Source organism: Hypomesus nipponensis, chromosome 5, assembly GCF_054491055.1.
Source record: "Hypomesus nipponensis isolate SF chromosome 5, ASM5449105v1, whole genome shotgun sequence".
Taxonomy (NCBI): domain Eukaryota; kingdom Metazoa; phylum Chordata; class Actinopteri; order Osmeriformes; family Osmeridae; genus Hypomesus; species Hypomesus nipponensis.
Genome location: NC_140365.1, coordinates 8,058,086 through 8,085,153, shown reverse-complemented (window position 1 = coordinate 8,085,153; position 27,068 = coordinate 8,058,086). Strand labels below are relative to the sequence as shown.

The 27,068-nt window shown below is 53.6% G+C and overlaps 1 protein-coding gene across 3 annotated transcripts in view; it reads right to left on the bottom strand.

Annotated features, from left to right (window-relative positions):
• The window catches only part of abr (ABR activator of RhoGEF and GTPase), a 95,395-nt gene that overhangs the window by 55,640 nt on the left and 12,687 nt on the right, over positions 1-27,068 (bottom strand). For 2 of the 3 annotated variants that reach the window (XM_084697816.1, XM_084697817.1), the window contains exons 2-5: positions 10,534-10,712; positions 4,040-4,138; positions 2,898-3,083; positions 75-182 (exon numbers count right to left, since the gene is read on the bottom strand). In XM_084697816.1, coding sequence (XP_084553942.1) covers positions 75-182; positions 2,898-3,083; positions 4,040-4,138; positions 10,534-10,712 — 572 coding nt within the window. Of the gene's footprint in view, positions 1-74; positions 183-2,897; positions 3,084-4,039; positions 4,139-6,747; positions 6,888-10,533; positions 10,713-27,068 lie in introns of those variants that run through there. The other variant, XM_084697819.1, reaches the window with a different exon arrangement.

Genomic DNA, 27,068 nt, shown 5'->3' with positions numbered 1-27,068 from the left:
TTTTTAAGGTGTGTGACAGCCTGGATAAAGTTTCTCTGTATATCAGAACAAGAATGATGGTGATGATGACAAACCTCGGAGATCTTCTGGAACTGGATGTTGGCCTGGCTGCACTTCTCTGCTGTCTCCACTGCAACCTTGTAGTTGTCCACAAACGCCTTGTAGACCCCCAACTGACTGGCCTGAAGGAGCAGAGAGGAGACGATGCGAAATAAGGAGGAGGAGAAGGAGGAAGAGGGGGAGAAAAGGACAAGGGGGAGGAGGGGGGTAAGTCGGGGGGGATCCCAGAAGAGGAGGAGGGGAGGAGGAGGGGAGGAGGAGGAAGGAGGTGACAAAAGGTCCTTACTGGACTGAACAGCTGCACTAGACAACAGGTCATTATAGCTCCTGTGTTATAATCTCCCATTGTAATCACCCCCTTAGTGATGAGGAGATTCAATGAGAGAAAGGGAGAGAAAGAGAGAAAGAGAGAGAGAGAGAGAGAGAGAGAGAGAGAGAGAGAGAGAGAGAAAAGAGAGAGAGAGAGAGAGAGAGAGAGAGAGAGACATAGACATAGAGTGAGCCAATCCCAGGAATATCTCTTTGTAATTTGTTCCATCAAGGCTGGTTCTGCTTGCACGCCGTTGTGCTCCCTCCCTTCTTCCCTGCGCCAGACTGACACTGTAATCGCATCCTCACAATGGTCTTCCCTGCTGAGGGTTCGCTGGTCCCCATAGGAGCACAGGACCTCTCCCACTTTTCTCTTCATCTTCCTCTCCCTTTTCATCTCTCTCTCTTTCTCCCTCTCTCTCTATTTGAATGCAAGGCAGTGGAGACATTGTTAGGGCTCAGTAAATGAGATCTGGGGGGCAGACCAAATGAGATTTGGAATGGACTTGTTAGACCTGTTCAGCTCTGCCTCTTCCCTCCTCTCCGCCCTCCACTCATCCCCCTCCCATCCCCTCTCCCCTCATCCTTTCCACCACCTCCCCTCCTCTCTGTCCTCTTCCCTGCCCCCCCTCCGCTCCTCGGTGTGATGTAACGTGTAGAGGGAGGGGAGCCCAGCAACCACAAGGCCCCATGAGGCACTTCAAAAGTCTCAGAAGAAGATCAATACTTCTCTCCTTCGTCCTTCTCATGCGTTCTCTCAGTGTTTACCCTCGCTCTGGCCCTCTCTGATTCTTCCATGTTTACCTCGCGAGACTCTCCTACTACAATACCATGGTAGGCCCTCCTCAGCCTGATTGAATCTATCAAGGTTGAGATGATCGCGGCATCCAAATGCTGAAGAGCATGGGACCGGCGGTAGCTCACCACCAATAGCAACCAAACCCCGTAAAACCAACTCCTCACACAGTTCCTTGTAGAAATTGTAATCTTGTGAAATCCCAAATGATGAGAAGCTACAATGTAGACATGAATCAATATTTGTCTGACCCTTGCCAACCACCGTAATGCATTCAGCCAAAGCTGGTCCCATGTCGGTGTCCACGGGTACTTTACGCAAAGCCTCATGGGTAGTCAGTGGTCTGAACCTTCCTGTGCTAAAGCCACAGACCCCTCCTCCCTCCTGCTGCTTTCCTGGGCGGGGAGGGGCGCGGCGCGGCGGGGCGGGGTGAGAGAACTGTCTGTCTCTATCAGTCGCCAAGGCACACACTGTCTCCTAGCAACGTGCACATCACCTGCGCTTCCAGCATTCTAGTGGTGAGTGCAGAGTAACCCTAACATAAAGACAGGGAGGGAGGGAGGGAGGGAGGGAGGGAGGGAGGGAGGGAGGGAGGGAGGGAGGGAGGGAGGGAGGGAGGGAGGGAGGGAGGGAGGGAGGGAGGGAGGGAGGGAGGGAGGGAGGGAGGGAGGGAGGGAGGGAGGGAGGGAGGGAGGGAGGGAGGGAGGGAGGGAGGGAGGGAGGGAGGGAGGGAGGGATAGAGAGAGAGAGAGAGAGAGGGGGGAGAGAACAATACAGAGAAACACAGGAGAAGTAGCAAGCGAAAATGCACACACTGCATGGAGAGAGAGAGAGAGAGAGAGAGAGAGAGAGAGAGAGAGAGAGAGAGAGAGAGAGAGAGAGCAGAGGAGAGATGTGAGAGGAAGAAAGGCAGACGTGCTGTTGACAGAGAGGTGACATGCTGGGGGGACCGGGTGTCAGGCAGCCTGGAGCAATCTCTCTGCCCTTTCTGCCTTTCTATTTCACTTTACTTTAGAGCTCCTGAATGGTGTGTGTGTGTGTGTGTGTGACAGTGTTCCACACAGGGAGCAGTGGGGAGTGTCCTGTCTCATTACTCCACCATCTGTACACTCTGAGACTGCAGAGCGCCCAGGCCTGTCTAAATGTTTAGCTGCCACGCGACACACACACACACACACACACACTCTCTTTTTCATCCACACACGCCTCCCAGTGACACCCATTAACAGACTCATCCAGCCCCATCTGGGCTGTGTGTGTGAATGTGTGTGGATGTACCGCATGGTGCGTTTTACCATAAACAGAAACGACATTTGCGTGTGCGTGTTTCGAATCCGACTCCTGCTTAATGTTTTACAGTGACATAATAAACAAAATTAGCCAACTTAATGTTCCATCATCCCAGATGCGTGGGTGTGGCAAGCGGGCGGGGAGGCGAGGGAGGGAGGGGGGAGAGGGAACAACAAAGAAGAGAAAAAGGAAATGCAGAACAGCTCCGAGGTGAACCGATGCGTGTGTACCACAGCAGTTCTGCTGTGTAGCTCTCTGGGGGGTTTTAACCAATCGGAGATCGATGCCCGGGCTGTAATTGATTGTCTATTCCCAAAGGTGTATGGATTGAGGAGGGGGAGAGAGAGGGAGGGAGGGAGAGATATGGAGATAGAGAGAGGGAGAGGGAGGCCAGGGGGATGGTAGTGTCGCGGTATGGGCCCTGGAGGAGGGCGAGTCTCACCAGCTTCTGGAAGAGGTGGCCCACGGCCACCTTCTCGTCCCAATGCTGGATGTGGGGGCAGAGGGCGTCGTAGAACTCTTTGTGGATCTCGAAGATGTCCTGGATCTTGTAGAAGATGGTCTCCACCTGCTGGATGGTCAGCACGGGCTGGGAGGTGGTGGCTGTGGCCTTCAGGGGACGCATGGGCTGAAGACACACACACACACAATTCACCGATGTCGTTAGTCACTCAGTAAGGACAGCCCTTTTTTTGTTGGGGCATATTTGGGGCTGCTGTGCCTGTTGACTCGATGGCCTTGAGAGTGACATACGGCAGCGTATCTGTCCGAGGGTGGACAATGTGTCTGGGCAGAAAGACGCGGTTCCAGTGACTGATAACCTCAGATAGACGCGACGCTAATCCATCAGGACTCAGACAGGAAGCAGACATGATGTGTGTGTGTGTGTGTGTGTGTGTGTGTGTGTCAGGCTGTCGCCAGGCCAGTCTGCTGACCACCAGACGGGGTTCACTTTGAGAACACTCTCCTAAAATAAGCTCCAGCCCCTCTGAAGAACAGGAAGTGAAGGGCAGCGGACTCCCAAACACACAGTCCAGGGCAGTATGATAGTGGCCCATGCAGTAACAGTCGGTGTGTGTTTTTATCGAGCGTGTGTGTGTTTTGGGCGAAATGAGGAAGTGAAAGCAAAGCCTCGATCTGGGGGAAGAAGTGAGATAGGGGGGGGGGGGGGGGGGGGGGGGGGGTGGTCTACATGCCTCTGGGTGAGGGGTTGCCCCAGGGGACCTGCTGAAGGGAGCTGGCTGCACTTTAACCTGATCACATCTTCGGGGAGCGAGGCGGGGAGACAGGAAGTGACATCGAGCGGTTGCGCAGGAGGACTCGGTCATTGTGTTCTGGGTGCAGGAAACGCCACATCCGCTTCGAGACCGGTAACCACTCATACCATGCAACCCCACAGACCACCACACGATCACTTTAGCTACTTTCTTTTTTTCTCTACCCAGTCTCCAAAAGCAGTTGAGCAAAATGGCTCAACCACTGCTGTGCCCTTTCACAACATATCTTACATCTCCATGTACGTCTGCATGGTGAAGTGTGTGTGTGTGTGTGTGTGCGTGTGTGTGGAAGGGGGGTGTGTCTTACCAGCAGCAGAGCCTCCAGCTGGTTGATGTAGATCTCCTCACTGGCCAGGAAGCCAGACAGCACCAGCTTCTTCATCTCCAGACCCTTCTCTACATCACCCTGGAACACACATCCACAGGGGAGTTAGACAGGAACACACACACACACAGGGCAGTTAGACAGGAACACACACACACACAGGGCAGTTAGACAGGAACACACACACACAGAGCAGTTAGACAGGTACACACACACCCCACAAATACACACATGCAGATCAACAAGTGAAGGGGCAGGAGATGTGTGTTGACACGTGTTGACGTGTGTAGATGCATGAAAGGTGTGTGTGTGTGTGTGTGTGTGAAGAAACCCTGGCAGAGTGAGCTAGTGTTGGTGACTACTGGCGGAGAAAAGCCCATTGTTTTCTTCCACTGCCGTCTGGAGTGGGCAGTATGACTGTTTGTTTTGGCACTGTCTAATGTGTACCGGGAGTGTGTGTCTGTGCGTGGACGTGTGCTTGTGTGTGTGTGTGTGTGTGTGTAGCCGCAGGGCAAGCCTGGCTCAGACACGCCCTGCTCAAAACAGAACTATGACCTCACCGGACCCTGTGACTGTGACTCTTTGTTGCCCTGACTGAACAAACAAACACACACATCCAGAACTCAACCCCGTCTGAAAAGCATCTGTACGGTTGACCGGTCCGACGGAGGCGGGCTGCGCGGTTGGCATGACGATGGCACGAGAAGCACGGTTGTTGTGGTAGCTCCACACCTGAGGAAGCTCCACCCACACAAACAACAGCCAGGACCAGGAACCAGGGGCCCGCACAGCACCAATAACAAACCACTCCTCTCCTTTATCCCATGGAATATTCACACGAGACAGAGTTTCAATAGAAAGGGGACCCTGTGTGGTGCTGTAACAGCACTGTGGCCCACACAAGGGTGTGCGTTATGGTGTTTCAACTCCTCTCTCTTGGAGCTGATAAAGACAGAATATCCACCCGCAGTGAACAGGACCACGGCACAGACGGGCCAGAACAAACAGACAGTTTGAACGAGTTAACTTCATTTACCAAAGAGACACAATTATCCAGCTCGGAGCACTGTGGCATATATGCCTTTCGCCTCAACGGTGGATCAACTAGGGGTCCCCAGCGTGTAGCTCTGGGCTATGTGCTAGCCCCCACCATCTCCTGCTCCCTGCTCCCTCACTCCAACATGGCGCCCAGGCCTCCCAGTAGAGGAGGCCTGAGTCACGGCCAGTGTCTCTGCCTGTCTCTGCTGAGTCAGGTCTGTGTGTGTGAGGAAACTGGAGGACACTGGGGGGGGGGGGGAGAGGGTGTCAATATTATCAGTCAGTCTGGAAACACCTCTGACATGATGACTGGCAGGCCCATAAGATGCTAAACTGAACGCCTGCAGCTGGGCCAATAGCAGCACTGCTCTGACTCGACTCTGCATCCCCATAGGCTGCTCTCCGGTCATGTGACCAGGAAGTTACTCTGAGGGAACTTGCTGGAGATGGCATGGCTGAACATGGGTCCCATTCACTGACTCACTCCCCCCAAACACACACACAAACTGCCCTGTACAGTAACTACTCTATATCAGCACAGCTGCATCTCATGTCGTTTAAGCTGTGCGCCTCCAGTACTTTTCCGATGTGAGGTAAACAGTCAAGTATCGTAAACCAATATCTCCTATACACACACAGTACACACGCACACACACACGTCATTAGATAGACATAAAACACACACACACCCACCCACAACCTCCTAACAGACACCTCAGTGTTCATATCAGATCTTCCCCCAGCTGGTGGATAAGACATACGAACAGCCATTCGGTCTGACAGCCGAGTAAACACAGCCAGAACGCTGGGTCAACACACAGTCTGGAAGCATCCGTGTCTTGAAGCGTGTGTGGAGCTCAGACCAGTAGTGGAGGGTGTATGTAGTAAGTAAGTTGTAGGAATCCTGTTACTGGGACTGAGCCCGCCAACTAAAACTGGGAATCTGGAGTTTGTCCGCAGTCACAAATGTATTAAGCCTATGCTTTCTACCATGGTGTGAATAGCCCTGGTGAGTGTTTGTGTGTGTGTGTGTGTGTGTGTGTGTGTGTGTGAGAGAGTGCAAGCCTGGTATGTTCCCGGGTAAAGGTATGACTGATAAAGGAGTTGATAAGAATGTGACTCGAGCATTCCCTTACAGCATTGCCCTTTTTAGTAAAGCCCCTTGAACTGGACAAACACACACACAAATATATATTCAAACACACACATAAGGATACTTCAAATAACGCACAAAGATAGTTATACCACACACAGACGTGCAGAAAATGTGACAGTTTTCAGTATTCAGAATCAAATGACTTCCTCTCATTCTATCTCCTCCTTTCTATCTCCATTATATCTCCTCCTTGTTCCAGCTCTCTGTTTGCTTTCAGAAACATCATGCCAGACCCGAGACCTTGTCTCCAATCGCACCGGACTGTCAACGATGACTGTCCAGGCAAACACACCCACAGTGAAACACACACACACACACACACAAACACACTGACGCCACGTTGTGAGAAGACCAATAAGACTTTCCACTTAGGTATATTTAGCCCCGCATACAGAAGGAGCCTCTGTGTGTGTGTGTGTGTGAGAGAGAGAGAGAGAGAGAACGTGTGTTTGTTTCGCTTCCCTCCAGCAGGCTCCGCGCCGCTCTGCTCCCTCACCTCAAAGTGCCTGCGAGCCGGCGTCATCACGGGGCTCTCCGCGTCCGGCTCTCCCTCCTCAAACATGTCCTCATCCTCCAGCACCCTGTCCAGGTACCCCAACACCTCTTCCTCCTCCTCCTCCATGCTTCTCCTCGGGGGGCCCTGCTCCCTCGCTCCTTCTCTCTCTCCCTCCCTCCCTCCCTACGTCCGTCCCCCTGGTTCACCAGGGCCTGCCTGGGCAGCGATGTGTCGAGTCTCCCGCCGGCGCCCCAACCCCCCCCCAGACCCTCCTCAAGAGAACGCCGAGGGCCTTCGAACCCTCTGGAGAACGGCCGCTTCAACCGGGGTCTCTCTTTGTCTCTCTCTCACTCAGTGGATCACTTTCTCCTCGTACCTCCTGCTCCTCCTCCTCTCTCTCTCTCTCACCCTCTGTCTCTCTCTCTCTGGTTATCCTTCTCTCCCGGCCAGCTAGCTTGGCCGGAGCTCCACCTACAGTAGCATGGCTGTTGCCGACGTTGTGCTCTCACCTACACATGCGGAGAAAAAAAAAATGCGCGCGCACGCGCGCACACAGACGCACACAAACGTCTGTGCACGCACACAGACTGGAGGAGAGGAAGAGAGCGAGAGAGAGAGCGGGGAAGAGCAGAGAAAGAGAGAGAGAGGGACCCGCCTACCCTTTCCCCTCCCCCCTCCGGCTCTTCCTGGTGTGTGTCACTGTTCCGCCTCTGTCGACGAGGCCTCGCCCTCCCCTCCCTCCCTCCCTCCACTCAGCAGCCAGAGATCACAACCCCCAGCCAGCCACTTCCTCCCTGGCCATAGACTATCCTCTCTCTCTCCCTCCCTCTCTCTCCCCCCCCCCCCCCCCACACACACACACATTCTCTCTCCTTCCCTCTCCATCTTTCTCCCTCCTCTATCGATCCGAAAAGACACTCGGCTGAGACTGAACCCTGTTTTCCATTAGCTTCCAGGAAGGGCTGCTGGGTGGGTTCCTGGGTCTCTGGTGCTGGTCATGTTAGTGTCCAGGCTCGTGAAACGGGCTCCTGTGTAGGAGGGGTGGATAGAGGCTCTGTAATAGTGTGCCTCACAGCCCTTTATGAGCGCTGATGAGCTTTGTAAGGAGCTTGCCTGTAAATGTTTTAAAGGCGCAGTCTAGACACTGTGTCTTCATCTGACACGACAAGGCTTAGTGTGTGTGTGTGTGTGTGTTCATGTGTACATACACAGTTCAATGGTCCTGACCCCTGCTGACCAGTCTGGCCTGCTCAAACGTTGGTCACATGACTAAGGGTGAAGGAAGTGTCTCCCCTCCTCCCCCGCCCACCCGCCCTCTTTCTCCCCTGCCTCTCCCCTCCCTCTTGTAACTCCCTCTTTAACTTGCTCTTGTTCTTGTTTTCTGTATCTCAACCAGCAGGAAATCCTGTGATGAAGCCGTGGACCAAAGGGTTTTTCTGACTGTTCTGTTCTGATGTTAGCCAAGTCTTACTTTTGCTGTGACTAGCAAAGACTCCAATTCACTTCCTGGCTTTGGTTTGCATCGCATATAGGTAATAAAACGCATGAATTTCCTTCACACAGACAAACACATATACACACACCACACACACACACACAGACTATGCTGGTTGAGTGTGTGTTTCCAGGGTGGTGTCTTGGCAGGTCAGTTCGAGAGTTACTTTTCACCGTGTCAGCAGAATGGGGAGAAACAGAGAGAGCAAAAGACGCAAGCAGAGCCCTGTGCTCTCACCAGCACACCTCAACCAGCACCCCCCAACACTGGACCAGCACAGGCCCTCTCCACGCACGCTACACAGTCCCGTGAAGAGGTGTGTGTGTGTTCAGCACAGATAATAACACCAACACAGATATACTATTCCCTGCACCCTCCCTTCTTCAATTTCCCCCGAAAGGGGAAATGACACCAGGCTAGTCTATGACCACATATTTCTTCATGTACGGGGTGAGAATGTCCTTTTTCAGACGTGGTTAGAAATGATTGACCAATCGGAGCGGAGGGGCACACCCGTGTGACTGGTAACAATTCGTTTGTGGAGTTTGACCCTGCTGAGGGAGAAAGATGAAGTGTTTGTTTAACTGACTGTGAAAAACAAGGAAACAAGTGGCGTTAATGACCTTCCTCACGCCTGGCCCCATGTTAGCTGACGGCTGACATCACACTAAGTTTCCGCCGAATGGAAAAACCAGTAGGGTCGGGCTGCCTCGACGTGCTATTAATGTTACACAGTGGGCTGCCACTTTCAGCCACGGTTCATTTGTGGTCAGACGGTCTGGTGAGTGGCCTGGCCGGCTCATAAGAGGACCGTGACACTACTCAACTGTGCTGGTCACACCAAAACAGCACCAGGAGAGATTGACACTCTTGAGGAAACGGCCTGCTCTGGTTGTGCCTGGCCACTAGATGGCGACAGAGCTGCAGCACACAGGCCTGTGCAGGATGAGGAGAGCGTCAGGGTGGGGGAGATGTTGCTGTAGAGCTGTTACTTGGAAATATCAGTGAGAGTGTAAGATCATATCTTGATGGTTAGGAGTCTGCAGACGATGTGTGCGTGTGTGTGTGTGTGTGTGTGTGTGTGTGTATGTGTAACTGCTCTTGTCTGCTCTTCACACATATCTGGGGATATGACCTCTAAGTCAGCTTCCTGTGTGAGTGTGTTGGGTCAGGGGAAGGTCAGGATGCACACTGTGAGGATAGACACACACACATACACATTCACACACGCACACACACTATTCTCTATGAGAGCGTTAAAGCAGGGTTTCTCAAGCCTCACAAATTCACCGTGAGACACACATTTCAACCAGTTCACACGCCAAACCTTTTATTTCTCCCGCTGTGATCTCACTCTTTTGATAAAACTTGAGGACCCTGGTTAAACTATCTAAAATCACGTCCGAATCTGTCATGTTGTGCTCTGCTCTGGTTCGAGCTGGATTGTGCTGTGCTGTGGTGCTATGTAGGCAGCCCCTGAAAACTGGCATATCCTGTCACATGGAAGCAGGCTGCTGCTGGTAATGACAGGCTGCTGTTCTGCTGGCTACAGCACATCATCCAGCTGCTAGCTACGTCAGCTAGCTGCTAGCTACGTCAGCTCGCTGTTAGCCACGTCAGCTCGCTGTTAGCCACGTCAGCTCGCTGTTAGCCACGTCAGCTAGCTGTTAGCCACGTCAGCTAGCTGTTAGCTACGTCAGCTCCCTGCTAGCTACGTCAGCTCGCTGTTAGCCACGTCAGCTAGCTGTAGCCACGTCAGCTAGCTGTTAGCCATGTCAGCTAGCTGTTAGCGCCCCTCCCTGAGGCTGTAGAGTGCACCCCCTCTCCACACACACACACAGCTCCAGGGGTGTTAATCACTGTGTTAATCACTAATTACTTGGGTGGTGAGGGACATTAAGCAGAAGAGATCAATGCTGATTGGGTAGGAGGCATGGTGTGTAAGCCAATCAGAGGCTGTGTTGGGAAACTCCCTCGAGGCTAAGGTCAGGGATGAGTCGAGCCTCCCTGACCCTCACCTTGATCAATGGACAGAGACACAGAGTATGTGTGTGTGTGTGTGTGTGTGTGAATATGCATGTGTGCGTGCACACGTGCTCTGCGCGTGTGTGAACAGTGGTCCGTGTCTGCATGTGCAAATGTCTGTACGCGTCTACCTGCGCGTATGCTTGTGTGTACATGCTTGTGAGAGAGAGAGAGAGAGAGAGAGAGAGAGAGAGAGAGAGAGAGAGAGAGAGAGAGAGAGAGAGAGAGGAGAGAGAGACAGTGTGTGTGTGTGTGTGTGGCCTCACCCCGGCCAGCAGGCCCTCCGGGGGGGTGGGAGAAACGGCCTCTCCATCGGGGCCGCGGGCGCACAGGGAGGGGGACATGGTGGGGGACTCGTCGATGAAGGGCATGGTCTCGGAGCCGTCCTGGGACTTGCGGTCGTCGGCGGCGTCGCCTTCATACCCGTCCGTGTTGTAGTTGAAGTCTGGGGGAGAGAGGAGGGGAGGACAGGGAGATGTTAGCTCCTACGTCACGCGACTAAAACACGCCCAGGGCATCTCTTCCCTGCTTCTGCTCCTGCCCCAGAGACGGACACAGGTCTGCTATCAGTGTACCGGGGTGACCCAAGGAGACCGTTTAGCAGGGTAAGGGGGGGGCAGGTGCCTGATTCCTAAACAGCCCTCCCTGCCCCCAAAGGTGTTGATGTGAGTGCGTAGCATTTGTCTGTTTTTAAATTCCATAACACCGTTCAACATGGACCAACATGGAAACAGTGTCGGGCCTGTGGCTGAGTGCGGGAGTCTGTTTGTCGACAAGCTACACACATCTGACTTAGTTACCGGAGTAGAGGGGAGACTGCTGCCACACACACACACACACACACCACGGTTGGTATTGAATCCATTTACCATCTCTGAATGCACCAGCTGGGGGAGCAGAATGTCAGACAGAATGTAGCCCAGAGCTCTACTGCCCAGAAAGAGACGAAGAGATAGGAGGGGAGATATGGAGCAGAAAGTGGAAGGAGGAGAGAAACAGGGAGGGAGTGAGGACAGAGAGAGAGGGGGGGACAGACGAAGCAGAGGAAGAGAGAGAGGGGGGCGAGGGAGGTAGGGAGAGACAGATCCCAGGTCTGATCCAGGCCGAGCTGTGGGGTCCCTGGAACAAACGAGCCCCTAATTGAGAAATAACAGAGGTATCATTATCCTCTGGGAAGTCCGGGACAATACAAGCCCCCAGTATGGGGGGCCCAGATGGGCGGGACCCCCCACATGTCACTCTTTGACACGGATGGGAGCACAGCCACTGGACCGCCCAGCTGTCAATCAGCTCGCATCGCTCGGGCAGATAGGCCCACGCGCGTTCCCATGCAACACGCCATCTGCTGCAATGGGGTTGGGGGCGGGAGGGGCAACGTGCCTCCCTGTGGTTCCTCGTCAACACTCTCACGGCATCCCAAACAAACGTCCATTCCCTCTCATCTATTATGGCGCTGTGGGGGGGGGGGGGGGGGGGGGGCATGGTGCTCGACTCTGGATTGATTTTGAACGAATGTAAAGCTAGTTTTATGTATTTATTTCACGATTAGCTTGATGTATCATAACAGTGGAGCGCGGGCCCCTCTCTACTGGCACCACAAGCCTTACCTGATACAGCATTCACACACACACACTTCAGCCAAGACACTACACAGAAGGTAAGCTTCATCAGAGACCTAGTTCTGTCACTGCCATAACACCCCTGTCAGGAACACAGGGCCTATCACAGATACACACACACACACACACACACACACACACACACACAGGACCACACCAAGCCCTCCTGGGATCTGGCGGCAGAGCAGGCTTCAGTGGTGTACCTAGCCACTGTCTCGTGTTCTCCTCTTTGACAGGCAGGATTGAAGTTCCTCTGGATCCGAGCGTCTCATAATGGCAAAGCCACAACACGGTGCTTACGTGACAAATAATCCTGCCAGCCAGCACTGCTAAGCTCTGCACTCTCATTTTCTATATCTGCATTTTCATCTGGACTATTTTTAGAAGAAGCCCAAAGGTAACCTATATTTCCTTACAGTTCAAGCTAACTGTACAATTATTTCCTCTTCTGAACGGAAATGATGCGGACTTCGATAATGGACGATGTCAAATTTATGCAGTGCAAATGACCATTCAAATTCCATTACCGAACCAGGGCCGTAACAGCTATAACAAAGTACTGGGTGTTCAAATCTCCACAGCGAGAGGTGGGGGTGAGACATGGGGGGGGGGGGAGATGAGGAGAGAGAAGAAGAGGGATATGGGGTTGAAGTATGGGGGGAGAAACAAGGAGCGAGGAGAACAGAGAGGCGGAGCTTGAGAGCTAGGGGAAGAGACAAGGAGGGGGTGTTAAAAGCCCTCCAGTAGTTTGAAGGAATCGGGGTGAATGTAGGCCAGGTCAAAAGGCCTCTGTGACAATGCCTGCAGCAGACAGACACACACTCTCTCTCTGTCACACACACACACACACACACTTACACACTCTTAATACACTATTTTGTATTTTCTTTTTTACTTGTAATGGGTTACATGTACGTATGTGTGTGCGTGTCTTCATGCTGGATGTTTGCATCTTTAATCACTCCTCTAAATCTGGCTGTCGGTCAGTCTGTGTGTGTGTGTGCCATCCTGTTTAATGTGTGCTAATGGGCAGCAGCGTGTGTGTGTGTGTGTGTGTGGGGGTGCATCTGCCTGACAGCGTTAGGGGTGTGGAAGTGCTCATCATTTCTGCTGATTACGTCTGATTATCCCGATGAGAGCACCGCGACTGAGACGACCAAAGGTGATTCATCCAAGAGGGGGGTGGGTACATCCAAGGACAGGAGCCCCATCTGGGGGGTCCTCATTCAGCCAACACCAGCCCCGATGTGCCCACAGCCCTGGTAGAAGGAGGCCATGCTTGAGCACTCAGGCAGAGGTAAACATCACTACAGGCATTAGACCGGCACCAATTGTCTAATCAAATAGAAAACCAACTCTTAAGACAAACACAGGTCTAGTTAATAGACTAGAGCTTTGCCATCTGGCTGGTCCCAGGTCTGTAAGGGAGGGGAGAAGGTCCACTCGACACAAGTATGAACACCAGTGTCAAACACTCATTCCATCAGCTAAAATGAACGTAAAACTTGTTTTACAGCAGTACATTACATTCACACTACATGATAATGAGTCCAGTCTAATTTTGTCAAATGTAGGCAGAGATATCCTTGAGAAGGAGGCCCATACAGAGAGTGTAGACTACATTTCTACAGCTAGTTAAGAGGAAGTAAATGAAAAAATAAATGTTTCTGGTAAATACTCTTCCAGATAACCAATAGGTTAAAGTTGTACGGTACTGCTCGCTGTTCAGCACGAGCTCAAGCCAATCCTAAAAGGCCATCACTTTCTCTTTTTTTCCGGTCCCTTCCGGTCCATTCCAGCCCAGTCACCACAGACAGGGGATTACAGTGGCTTTGACAGGGCGACCCAGGTCAGTTCTCTGAGGAATAACAGACCCCTTCCCTCTGTCAGAACACAGCAAAGGGCACAGGACACTCGCGTGAAGAAATGAACAGGCTCTCTCTCTGTCTCTCTCTCTATGTCTCTCTCTCTCTCATACACACAGCCTACTTCAATCAGTGAATGCAATGATAGCATCACCTCACTGGCAGACACAAGTAAAAATCAATGCTCCCCTGTCTGTTGGTGAGGGGTTCTCCAGTTGAGTATATCTAGACCCCAGCCCCCCGCCTCCCCCCCCTCTCTATGGTTGAGTAAGTGGATAACTGACATGGTCCGACACGTGAGGGCACCGCTGCCTCGACGGAGACGACAGGGAGAAAAAAACCCGATCGAGCTCGACAGCGGGACGGTTAAGGGGAGACACAGATCTCACGAGCCGGTCGATTTCGGCAGGAGGCTTCTCCGCGGGTCGGACGGGGAGGGGCGGGCGAGTCTTACCGTGAGGGGGGAGGAGAGAGCGGAGGACGCACGTCACCTCGAAGAAGAAAGCCATGTCTGTCCCTGGGCCGGTGACCTGCCGTCCTCCCTGCCTCAACGCCGGGCGCACACTCCACAGACCCGCCGAAACATGGTCCTTCAGGAGCACCAACACGAAACGACACGCCCGCAACTCAAACGTGCACCACGTAAGACCTCGTAAGTCAAATGATCTCAGGTGATTATAAAAAAAATAAAAATAAAAAAAAAGCCCAAAACGTCAGCGAGGCCAGCTGCTTTGGATAGACACACAAGAGGCTCTATTAGCAGACAGTGACAAACACGCCAGAATCACTTTAGGGAAATGAAGTGGGTGCACAGGACTGGATGAAGTAAACAAGTAACAGGTGGGCGGATGCTGTGTAGCAAACACACACTGGAACATTCTCCCGTGCACTTGAAATGCAATGAGTACAAAAAGTACAAAAAACCACCATAAACATAGCTGCAAGCAGCAATGGCGGATTCCTCCTCAACATATCCAAATATTGTAAGACGGACATATTGGAAGGCTCAACTTCATTGAGTCACAAATGACAAAATGACAGACTAAAAGGTCAGTGAGTGACAGCGTGCACACGACATGCTGCTGTTCCTATGACCTGTTCTGTCCTCAGCACATTAGCTAACAAATGCGCTTCTGTTATTTTCGTTTGACCTCGCTGCTTTCCTAAACAGGCGAGCTAATATCAATACCGTGTGCGTCATGTCTGGACAGAGAGACTCCAGTGCGTCTACAAAGACTCATGTGCTGACACTGGCCACAGAGGTCGAAGGGCAAGCTCTGACGCTGACGTGCTGGTTCCTCATCCGCGAGTCCTGAAGTGTCTAACAGACAGTCCCCTGAGGGGGAACTCTGACAACAGCAGCCCCTCGACCTCTCTCTACCTCCTCACTTCCCGCTCTTTTCCTGTATTCATTCACTCTGCCCCCACCCCCCCACCCACCCCCATGTCCGCTCCCATCACTCCCTGCAGTCTAACCTCTGCTGACGGCCAGCTCCCCCGGTGCCCCCTCCCACCGCACCTGTCACAGCCAATGAGTGGCCCCGTCTCCGCGGCGAGGGGACGAGGGGGGCAAAGGCTGCCATGGCAACTCAGGTATCACGCAATCGAGCGAAGGAGGCGTCAGAGTGAGTACAGAGTAAGGTCTTACCGGGACAGGTCTATTTATACCAGGGAGAAGAGAGAGCAAATGTTGTTTTGGGGGGGGGGGGGGTTTTCTTTTCTCTGACGGGGGAAAGACACAGCTTGACGCCGAGCACGGCCTTGTGGCGTAACCGCTCAGAACAGACTTTCCTGTGAGCGACCTCTCTCTGTCTCTCTCTCTCCGGTCTCTCTCTCCGGTCTCTCCTCCACACTGAGGTGGGGGTGGGCAGTGGCTGGCAGAACGTCGGGCGCCGGGGTCGATGTGGAGGCAGCGCCGCACGCTGGGAGCCAAATCGGCGGGCACACGTCACCGGTAGAGGGGCAACAGGGCCCACTGAATACCACGGATCCACGTCGCCCTCCTGATGAAGACCATGACATCTTAATGGGCGCTCTCCCATCTGAGCTGATGAGAGAGAGTCCCAAGCGTTGACGCGCACGCGCACAGGACGGGCACGGACACGACCGGTTCACATCACGTCCCGGGAAACATGCTCCGTTGCAGTGTCAAACTGACGGCCAAACAGGACAAACGGTTCGATCCGAGAGCACGGGCATTGAACCGCTTTCCTCTATTCTGTCCTAACGACACGCGTCATACTGTTTGTTCATATACTGTGGCCGTGTTCCATGCCTAAACTGTGCTGCGAGAACGTTCCACGAGTCGAGCGCCTGCTAGCCTGCGTCAGAGCCAAGCTGGAATGCTGTGGAGACAACAGGGACGACGCCACATACTGAATGACACACACACACACACCTCCTGAGGTGTATGTCCGTATTGAAGGAAAGTCTGCAGTCCCCCTAGTAGAGGAATGACTCTGCGCTGCGGCGAAGCGCCGACAAAATCCAATCAGAAAGTTTCTGCTGCCTCGCTCAGCACCTTTCTGCACAGGAGGAGGGAGCTTACGTCACCACTGGCAGCTCCCGCCCGCTCCTGCACCAGGGAGAGTGTTGGGGGAGCTTCGGAAAACTTTAATCGCAGAGCATCACAGTTAGGACCTGGATTGCGGGCAGTTTCATCTTTTGTGGTGAGACTGGAGAGGAACGTGTGTGTGTGTGTGTGTCTCCTCTGGGGGTGCACGTCTCCAGGGAAGGGCTGTGTTCTGCGAGGGAGTCGTGAACACACCGAGGTGTGTGCGTGTGAGCGTGTGTGTGTGAGGGTGTGCGTGCGTGTGCTGTTGACAGGATGTGTCCCCGCACCATCTGTGCTCCCTCTCTATACATGTAAACGGGCCTCTAGCAGAACAGCACCAAAGGGAACTGTTCTCTCAAGTCCTGACATGCAGCATGGCACCAGGGAAATGAGGGGCTGCGATGAAGGAGAGAGAGAGAGAGAGAGAGAGAGAGAGAGAGAGAGAGAGAGAGAGAGAGAGAGAGAGAGAGAGAGAGAGAGAGAGAGAGAGAGAGAGAGAGAGAGAGAGAGAGAGAGAGAGAGAGAGAGAGAGAGAGAGAGAGAGAGAGAGAGAGAGAGAGAGAGAGAGAGAGAGAGAGAGAGAGAGAGAGAGAGAGAGAGAGAGAGAGAGAGAGAGAGATGGGGTGGGGGAAAGAGAAAGAGAGGGGGAATGAAAGAGGCGCTGTGATTTACCTTCAAGTCCCAGTGTGATAATAGCAGGTTTGTAGCCCCGGGAGATTATGACAAGATGGCGTGTTGGATTGACATGCTACATTGTGCGCGTGCGGCGGTGTGTACATGCAGTCTTTATTTTTATTCTTTATTATTTACGTCTGGTCGTCAGTCAGTGGGCTGACACATGGGAAATTAAAGTCTTTATTAAGACCTCCCCCATACCGGACTCACTTCACAGAAATGTCCATAAACAACCTTTACTGAGGCGGGGGCGGGGCCGGCAAACAACCACAGCAGAGCTAATAGAACAGTGTGTGCAGAAACCAAGGCATGCTGGGATCCTATAAAGGTAATCTAATTGTCTCACAGGCCTACATTACATCATTATCACAAGCGCTGCAATAGAGACAGCCCTGGAGAAGAAGAACAAAAAAACTGCTGTGTAAGGCTGGTGGTAGTTTCAGCCAACTCTTACTGTGCTTCCAGGACCTGCTGCTACTGTTCTCACCAGAGGAGGCATGGACCACCATCTGATTGGACCAGCTGGAGAGAACCACTAGAACCTGCTGTTGATGAGTGTGTATTCTGCCATGAAACACATTGGCAAAGAAGCAGTATTCAGGCAGCCATGAGAGGAAGACTCTATAGGAGAAAGAGAGGAGGAGGAGGAAGAGGAGGAGGAGGGGGAATAGGAGGAGGGGGAAGAGGAGGAGGAAGAGGAGGAAGAGAAAGAGGAGTGAGAGGAGGGAAGAGGAAGAGGAGTAGGAGGGAGAGGAGTAGGAGGGAGAGGAGTAGGGGGGAGAGGAGTAGGGGGGAGAGGAGGAGGAGGAAGAGGAGGAAGAGGAGGAGGAGGAGGGAGAGGAGCAGGAGGAAGAGGAGGAGGAGGGAGAGAAAGAGGAGGGAGAGGAAGAGGAGGGAGAGGAGGACTTAAACCTGCCCGGCCTTCCCCACGGGGCAGTCTGCACGATCAATCCGGCTAACGCACAGATCGATCGGCGCTGAGACACACACACACACACACACACACTTGCACGCACGGGAGCAAGCCCACTCGGCCCACGTGCGCGGAGAGGAGAGGCAGGGCCACGCGAGGAGGAGTTCCAATGTTCAACACTACCGGAGCAGAACATGGATTCTTTTTTATAATCTTTTTACACACGTGCTACACGCGCTCTTGTAATGGAAGACACTGTTTGGGTTTCTGTGTTTACAAATCTACACGGAAGAATTCCTTATGAGCTATTTGATTCGTCAGTTAGTGCACTGCTCCGAGGACACTTCGGTTTAATGTCTGCGTTTGAATGCGCCGCATCCCCAATGAGGAGTGTTGTGTTGCGTAAGCACGGCACTGGAAATGAGGGCTGTTTCCTCACACAACAAGCACAAGCCACATCCCTGTATCCAGTAACTCGCCGACCACACCGGAACATAAACAACTGTTATGCTTTGAACCGTCCCGCAACACATCGCCAATTTGACAAGAACGCGCCGGCGTAAACAAAGCGGCTGTGGGAAGAAGGCCTCTCTCACCGCCGACCACGACAGGCTACATGCAAAACCAGACCAGGGACGATGGGGCGTTTTCACGGAGAGTGCGTGTGAGCCAGTGAACACGCACACAGCCAGGCCCGCTGTGAGAGAAAAAGGGAGAGGTCATGCAAATGGCAGCACCTGGCTACATCTCATCACGCCGGAGTGTTCCGCCCTATGCCTGTCTGTAGGGCGACAGATAAGGAACCCCCCCCTTCTCCCCCGCCTCATTCATACATCATCGCCGCCCTCGTTGCCATGGCGCCCAGCTCTATACATTCTAATGAGCTCCTCTACCCGGGACTCGGCGGGTGTTACTCTCCAGTGATTACATGCATTAGGTGGGAACCGAGATTACTGCACACGCGCCCCTTAAAAAAACGGGATTGACGCGCTCACGCGCTGCACACAAACACGTGCTTGTGGATACAGACACACACACACACACCTCCTCTTCCAAGCGTGCCTACGGGAGTACAGTGGAGGGTGCTTCAGCTCGGGCAGCCTCGTGCCCACACACACACGCCCACGTCCACCACAGCACTGTACCGTGAAGTGTGTGGGGGGGGGGGTGGGGGGGGGGGTCCACAGAGGAGTGCACGGTGCAACAATGCAGCACATCCCACCGCATCAGCGTGCGTTAGTTCCTCCTCTTCAGGCTCACGTCCTGCTACAGCCCGCGGGGCTAGGCTGCGCTCCATGAAAACACGGTCCTACATTAGCCTGATTCGAGAAACGAGACCGAGAGAAGCTTTCAGTCAGGGTCAGACGTGTGTGTGTGTGTGTGTGTGTGCGTCAAATGTATCACCTGAGGGTGTTGTATAGCAGACCTGGCTGCTGTAACCTGGACAGGAGACACGTTGGACGTCAGAATAATCATCGTGCTGGAAGTCATTCATTCAGTCAATGTATGAAAGCATTTGGATTGAGTACCCGGCGTGGGATGAGAGCTCTTGGGAGCAGGAGAGCATCAACTGTGTGGCGTGACGATCATCGGGTGAAAACAAACACCAAACCGTTGCCAACCGTTGCCAAGCGTTGCCAAGCGTCGCTTAGCTGCGCTGGCAGATGTGAAGTGTTTTTCCTCAGCGTATCAGACTGCACAGAGCTAAAGACCACACAACCTTGAGGGTTGAGGCAGGGGCTGGGGCTAAGGAGGCAGGTGCAAGGGCTGAGGCAGGGGTTGAAGCTTGAATGAGAATGGGGGCTGGGGTGGAGGCTACGAGGCTAGGATTATGAAGCTGAGGCTAAGCCAAAGGGTTTAGGCTGGGGCAGAGGCTGGGGCTGGGGCTTGAGGGAGGCGAGTGCCCAGAAAGAGAGGCTGTGTGGGTGTGTGAGTTATGCAATGCTCTGACAGAAAAGCCCTCCAAACCAGCCACCATCCTCCCAGACTATTCTCCCTGGAAAAGAGGGGCACAGTCACGTGGTCGGCAGGTCAACCAATGGAGGAGGAGGACGTGAGCTCACACAAGGTACAAACTCATCCTCGAGGAGGCCATCAAGTCCATATCCACACGCACACACAAGCCCAGAGAAATACACCCGCACACAAACAGCTTTGATACAAACCTAAAGCATATCCCAAATATCCGCTACTGTGCTCTATAAACCCCCCCCCCCCCCAGTCTCTCTCTCTCTGTCTCTCTCTCTCTGTCTCTCTCTCTGTGTCATCCCCATCTCAGATACATCGACCACTGTTCTAGAACTCTCACTGCCAGAGTACTGATGTAGGTCAACCAGGTACAAAGATGGAACACCGGTTTTCTAACATCCAGCTTCTGGGCCATGAGGAGAGTGTGTGTGTGTGTGTGTGTGTGTGTGTACCTGACTCTGTATGCTCACTAAACAGATCCTGGGTACCAGAGATCTAAGCTGGCCTTGCCTACAGTGTGCACAAACACACACACATTCTCTCTGTCAAACTTTGACTCTCAATTGATTTGGTGTCCAAGTCTCATCCTGAACAAAAGCTCACAAGTGCAGCCAGTAAAATAAAACATGCTTCTCATGGCCAGCTGTAGGCGTACTCGAAAAGAGAAGAGAAAAAGAGAGAGAGAGAAACAGAGCGAGAGAGAGAGAGCAGGCAGTCATCTTGGGGCTGTCAGTAACACCAGCCAATAGCGGCTCGGTTCTCGGGCCGTGTGGTCCACCGGCCCCCTACTGACGGAGCCTGAACTCACCAGCTGAGCGCTGACCTTTCCACTAAACAGGCCGACGCCCATCCTCTGCTCCCTTCATCTCTCCAGCTCTCCCCCTGCCTCCCTCTCAGACTGGGAGCATTTAGTTATGTGTAAAGAAGAGGGAGGTTTATTAATACTGAAGGAGCACCTGGACAGGAGCCAACATCCACCTCAGGAGTCAAGGCACCAGCAGAGAGAGAGAGAGAGAGAGAGAGAGAGAGAGGGGGAGAGAGAGAGAGAGACGGGGGGAACCAAACCCCCATACTGTTCCATTAATCTTTAATGACACACAACCTTCGCCTCCCCAACCCCTCCCCAATTAACGGTTTAATGGCTGCTGACTTGGGATCAAACCGGAACAGTGCTGACTGAATTTCCGACGGAAGCCTCTTGCTGAACGTGCGTTGTGTGATCAGTAGCAGAGCAGCGCCATGCTCTGTTTGGAGTGGGGCTGTTCACCTGTTCCTATCAAAGTCACGAGGGCTCTCGCTCAGTCCTTGAGTGCTGAGCTCCCTAATGGACACCGGCCCCGCATCCCCTCAACCCTCCCCGCCCCCTCTCTATCCCCCTCTTCTCCTCTCTTCCGCTCCGCTGACCTGAATGCTTAATCATGCCCCTGCCTTTCCGGGAGCATGTAAACAAAGCTGCCAGCCCATTGGGCGTGGGAGTGGTGTCACTGCGTGCTGATTGGCTGGCTGGGGAGGAGGGGGGAGGTGGTTACTAGCCCTCGAGGATGGCCACTGTCAAACAGTAACTCCAACCCCCCTCCCTGCCCACACGGCACACCCCGCCACGACGCAAACAAACGAAAAAGTCGAAACCTCGACAAGCGGTATCTCTGGACGCTGCTGGAGAGGTGAGAGGCGATGCACATATCGATGCCATTCAACACCAGACACACACACCCCGGCAAAGCACATAGGTGTGCCAACTGGTTCCTTTGTTTCCGTAAGAGAAGTAGTATCCCTCTTCACCTGCTGGAATGTGCCTCTGTCGGTGTCAACGTGGTCATTACGTGATTTACACCCTCGTGTTCCGCTGGGCCAGAGACACGCATGTATTATTCAGAACCCGAGCGCGCTGAATGTCCTCGGTGCAGACAACAGCAGCAAGAACAACAACAAGCAAACGAAACAGGAGACCCAACCGGCTATACTGAACAAGGTAGAGGATGTCGTCAACGCTACTCCACTTCTGGTCTGACTGAAACCACATCTCATCAACCGAGCCGGTTGTTTTCAACCGCTTGGGACTGTCGTGGAGAGACTAATAAAAAGCAGGTCAGCTACTACCTTCATCACCTTCTCCATCAAAGTGGTTAACTGCCCAGACACACACACACACACGCACCTTGCCCCTGCAGCGACAGAGGGTCCAGTCAGTGATTCCTCACAGCGGGCAGAGGCAGGTGGGTTGGTCCCGGTGGTCCGATGCAGCAGAATGCTAATGGAAGCCTCTTGGCAGGTACAACTATCACACACACCAGCTGATGAATGACCCACAGAGAACATCACTCTACCCTACACGCACACACACACACACACATTATTAAACACACAATTCCACACGCACACACACACACACACACACAAGCTCTTTGTGTCCCGTTTCTCCACCAACACACCCATTTCCCCTTAATGTTCCTCCGCATCCCTCCTCCGCATCCCTCCCTCCCTCCTCCCTCCTCCCTCTTCCTCCTCATCCCTCTTCCTCCCTTCCCAGCTCATGGCCTCTTCTCCCTCAGTGCAGCAATATCACACACCCAAATACACAAGCCCAACCAGTTAGCATGGAAACAATTCAGATTACATAAGACCAGACCTCAGACCCCCTCAACAAGCCAATGAGAGGGTGATGGCACATACACATACACACACGCACGTACACACACACACACAGGCTGAGGCAGCACAAAAGGAGGCTGGAGATCACAGTGTTGCGTAACTCCACTCCTGGCTGTCGTTTGATTCAGCAGCGATGCTCTGCTTTAGTCTCTCTCTGCGCCTGCTCTCTCCCCGGGCTGGGGTGTGTGTGTGTGTGTGTGTGCGTGACAGAGAGCTGAAACACAGCTCTGTCTCTACACTGCCAGTGGGTAGAGAGAGGAGGGCGTGTGGTAGGAGAGCCCAGCCTGAGGATGGTGCTCTGATGCTGGAGGAGATGAAACACCTGAGAGGGGGGGGGGGGGCAGTGTGAACCAGCTGAAGACATGCTACAGTACAGATCCAGTCGCAGACCCCACGCCGCCATACAATCATCTGATCAATACCGTGATTAATAAACCTGACAGGATGACCCCATTTGAGGTTGCGATCCTGCCTGGAGGGTCCCGTGTTCCGATTCCTGGAATGATTCATGGAGCCACCCCCACCCCATCCCCAACCCCAGTCACCCAGAAAATCCCCTGACCAGAGGCCTAACCCCCATACCTGTCAGCAGGGGGTTGGGCTGGGGGCTTGGGGTGGGGGCTGGGGTAGGACGGGTGGTCCTGACAGCTGACAGGAGGTGCAGGAGGAGAGCTCCCTGTCCCTGACCTGCAGGGCTGCTGTGGCCCGGGGAACGCTGCTCGGGGATGGTGCTGTGGCCCGGGGCGGAGCTGCTGCTGTGGCTGGAACACAGCTGATGTGTTTGGAAAGACCGTCAGGAGGCAATCTGAGCGGGCCTCATTGATCTGGACCTGCCGTTTGCTCCGAGAGTAGAGCTATCAGCTACGCTCACACACACACACGCGCGCGCGCGCACACATACACACTCTCCAAGACATCAATTCACAGAGGGGCTGTTTTCTCACAGAGGTGAGTTTAGATGGTTTTGAGGTCAATGTGAAAGTCCGTGCCAGAAACACCCATGGTTAGTATTTAATTCCACTATCTCCCCACTGCATCTCTCCATATCTCCCTCCCTCTCTCTCTCTCTCCCTGTCCCTCTGCCTCTGCCTCTCCCTCTCTGTCCCCCTCTCCCTCTCTCCCCCCTCACCCTCTGCCTCTCTGTCCCCCTCTCCCTCCCTCTCCCTCCCTCTCCCTCTCTCCCCATCTCTACCGGGAAGCTCTCCAGAATCACTTTGTTGTCCCCATTTGCTGAACCAGTGCACTGACAGCCAACACACCCCCCCACACACCCCCAGCCCAGATACACCCCTAACGAGGTCCATTAAACACTCCACACACACACACACACACACACACACACACCCCAGGCGCTGGGCTGGCTCCCTACCACACCAGTCAGGGTTGAGTAAACATATATTAACCTGATGCTGGCAGGTAGGTGGGTCCACTTTGTCTGGGGCTATGACAGACAGGCCCCACGGGCCAATCGTTGGCTAGAGTCTGCATTCAAACGTACATACGGACGGTAAACATCGACGGTGCCAGGTTAGCTAGGCAGCGAGAACTGGAGCACCGTGCCACGTTTACACAGAGCAGGGATCGCCAGCCGGATGAAACCCTGATGAACCCCGACATCAGACCGTGACTACCCCCACCCACAGCCCCCCCCCCCCCCCCGCAGCGTGCTGACTCACAAGGTGGCACACACGCTGGTCCGGCTGGCAGGGGGGGGCAACAGTGCTCCCTGCCTGGCGCTGCCTCCAGAGGCAGCTGTACAGCCTGGCCCTGCTGCCCAGCCTGCCCCCCCTCGTCCCTCAGCACGGGGCCAGCTAATCCACGACCCTCTGAATGCCCGACAAAATCCACGTCTGCCCTCCTTGCAGTGGCTGAGATTAGGGACGAGTGTGTCCTTGTGTGTGTGTGTCTGTGAGAGTGTGTGTGTGTGTGAGAATGCGTGCGTCTCTGCCGCGGCAGCCGCCGAAATAAGTCTGGAGTCTGACTTCTTACGCAATAATCTCCCTCTCTCTGATGCAGCGCTCCGGGGTCACGTGACAGGGAGCGGAGGCTAGAGACACCGCAGCACAGCGTCCCACAGTGACGGAGGGTTCGGTTTGGCCGGGCGGGCGGACGACTACGAACGTACAGTAGAGTACAGTAGAACGCAGTAGAGTAGAGCTGCAGGAGACAGGACCGGGGCAGAGTTAGGGAGGACCCGAGAATGTGGATGTTCTGAGGTTACGACAGCCTCTACGAGCCCCATCCACACACAGGAACAGCCAAACTGCAGGATGAGTGATGCAGGAGTCCCCCCCACCCCCCCCACCCCCCTCCCCCACCCCGAGCATCGATGCCGACAGTTGTGCCAGGCTAGCTCATGACTCACGCTCCTCTGCCGCAGGGACAGAGTGAGCTAACGACAACTGGAGCTGGGGTCTACCCACTCATCTCTCACTGTCTCCGTCACCTCTCTCCCTCCTGAAGGGTGTGTGTGTGTGGGTGTGAGTGTGTGTGTATTCTGACTGTCACACACACACACTAGCTGTCTGTATGCATCAACGCTAGTTCTGACAGTAGAGTTGGCACTGAGAGGGAATGACGTCTTGGAACTTTTTCCACTTTTGTGTGAGTGTGTGTGTATATCTATCTATGTGTAAGAGACGGCTTCGAACCAGTAGTGGCTCTCTGTTGACAAGCCAGGCTCCAGGAGTGAGGCTAATCTCACTAAGGGCTGGAGTGTGGACTGGCTGGCCTGTGTTGCTGAGGAGAGAAGTCAGACAACACCAGAAGAGGGACAAACACAACTGGGGAACAGTAGCATCCATCACCATCACTGCCTAAGCACAGAAAAAGCCCCCCCCCACACACAGGAGACGAGATGAAAGGGTGACAGAGGAGAGATAGGAGGATAGAGGAGGAGGGGGGGGGTCGGAGACGATAAGAGGACAATAAAGGCAGGGAGCCTGGCCTTTAGCTCAGGAGCTAACAATAGCCCCGGGGGTCCATCTGAGTCAACACACAGCGTTGTTGCCACTCACGCTCGCGCGCGGCTAGGCCTTTGTTAGCCGTCCAGCCGCCTCGCTCCTACATGGACAGCTGTCATGGACCATTGTGTTGTCGAGATCCTCCGGTACTGCTACCATGGAAACCCTTCCTTTCCTCAGCACACCGCCGTCTGTCAGCCACCTCACACACGCACACGCGCAGGCGCACGCACACGCGCACGCGTCATTATCATACCTCCAGCAGCGGTTCAACAAGAGACATGTTCTATTTCAGGCAAGTAGGCTAAACTGAGAGCTCTATGAATCCGACAGTCTTTCTGAGAGCGTGGAGCGCATCTAGTCTGCTGGAATCTATGTTTAGTCTCGTTCTAATCCGGGGTGGGCGAACGGTGCTGGACCGGTGAGGGGGGGGGGGGGGGGGGGCGTTCCCCCAGTGGTGAAGCCATGGACAGCGACGCGCAGAAGCCTGGTGTGGGACAGCAGATGTTTTCCCTGGTAAACACAGTTGGCCTGACAATATGGTGATGTTTTATGCTTAAAGCCCTTGTTGCCACTCACTGACTATATCCCCCGCCCCATTACCCACCTCCCCCCCCACCCCCCTCCCCACCAACAGATTAAGGGGGAACAACTGGGATCAAGCAGAACAAATGACAACAAGCTGTTACATAAAACTAATCCCCCTCCCCCCCCCCTCAGAAAACCTGCCCATCACAAACTTGTGTTAAGCGTTATTCATTTCACTGTGTGTGTGTGTGTGGATGTGTGTGTGTGTGTGTGTGTGTCTGCCTCCATATTTAACAGCAGCATTACAACAACACAGTGACAGCTAGCTTCTCTCCCGCTACATGTTTCTCTCTGATCCACACACATTTGTTTTGTTCCCTTACTTCTTTGGCTGGTTATGTAACCAGGTATTCAAAACCATGCTGACACGATGCTGAATGACTAGTGAACCACAGCATCCAATATGGAATGTCCTTAGGCTCTGAATCAACCACCTCTGTTCAGAACCAGTCACTGGAGTAACAGAACAACAATAGGAGATGAGGAAACTGCCTGTTTACACCTTGTGACTGACTGCATACACAGGCAGCAGGCACAGGGAGAACAGACACAGGCTGAATAATGGAGGGCAAGCAGCGCGAGAGAGAGAGAGAGAGAGAGAGAGAGAGAGAGAGAGAGAGAGAGAGAGAGAGAGAGAGAGAGAGAGAGAGAGAGAGAGAGAGAGAGAGAGAGAGCACCAGGTCCTCTCCCCACACACGATCACCCTAACCAGCATCGTTCGGCACACACACTGGAGGGAGGTTAAAATCAGCCTTTAGGGGGTAGGGGGTGAACAAAAACACACAAAAGCTAAATAAACTGCTTCCCAGTGTCAGAACATACAAGAATGGCCTGTTATGCACAGCTACGATGACAGAATTATTGGGAGTCGTGATCAAACAAAGTCTACAAAGCATGTATGAGTATGTGTGCAAGTCCACCCGGGTGTGTGTGTGTGTGTGTGTGTGTATGCATGTGTGAGCGCATGCCTGCGTGTGTTCGGCTCGGGTCCGAATGCAGTCAGA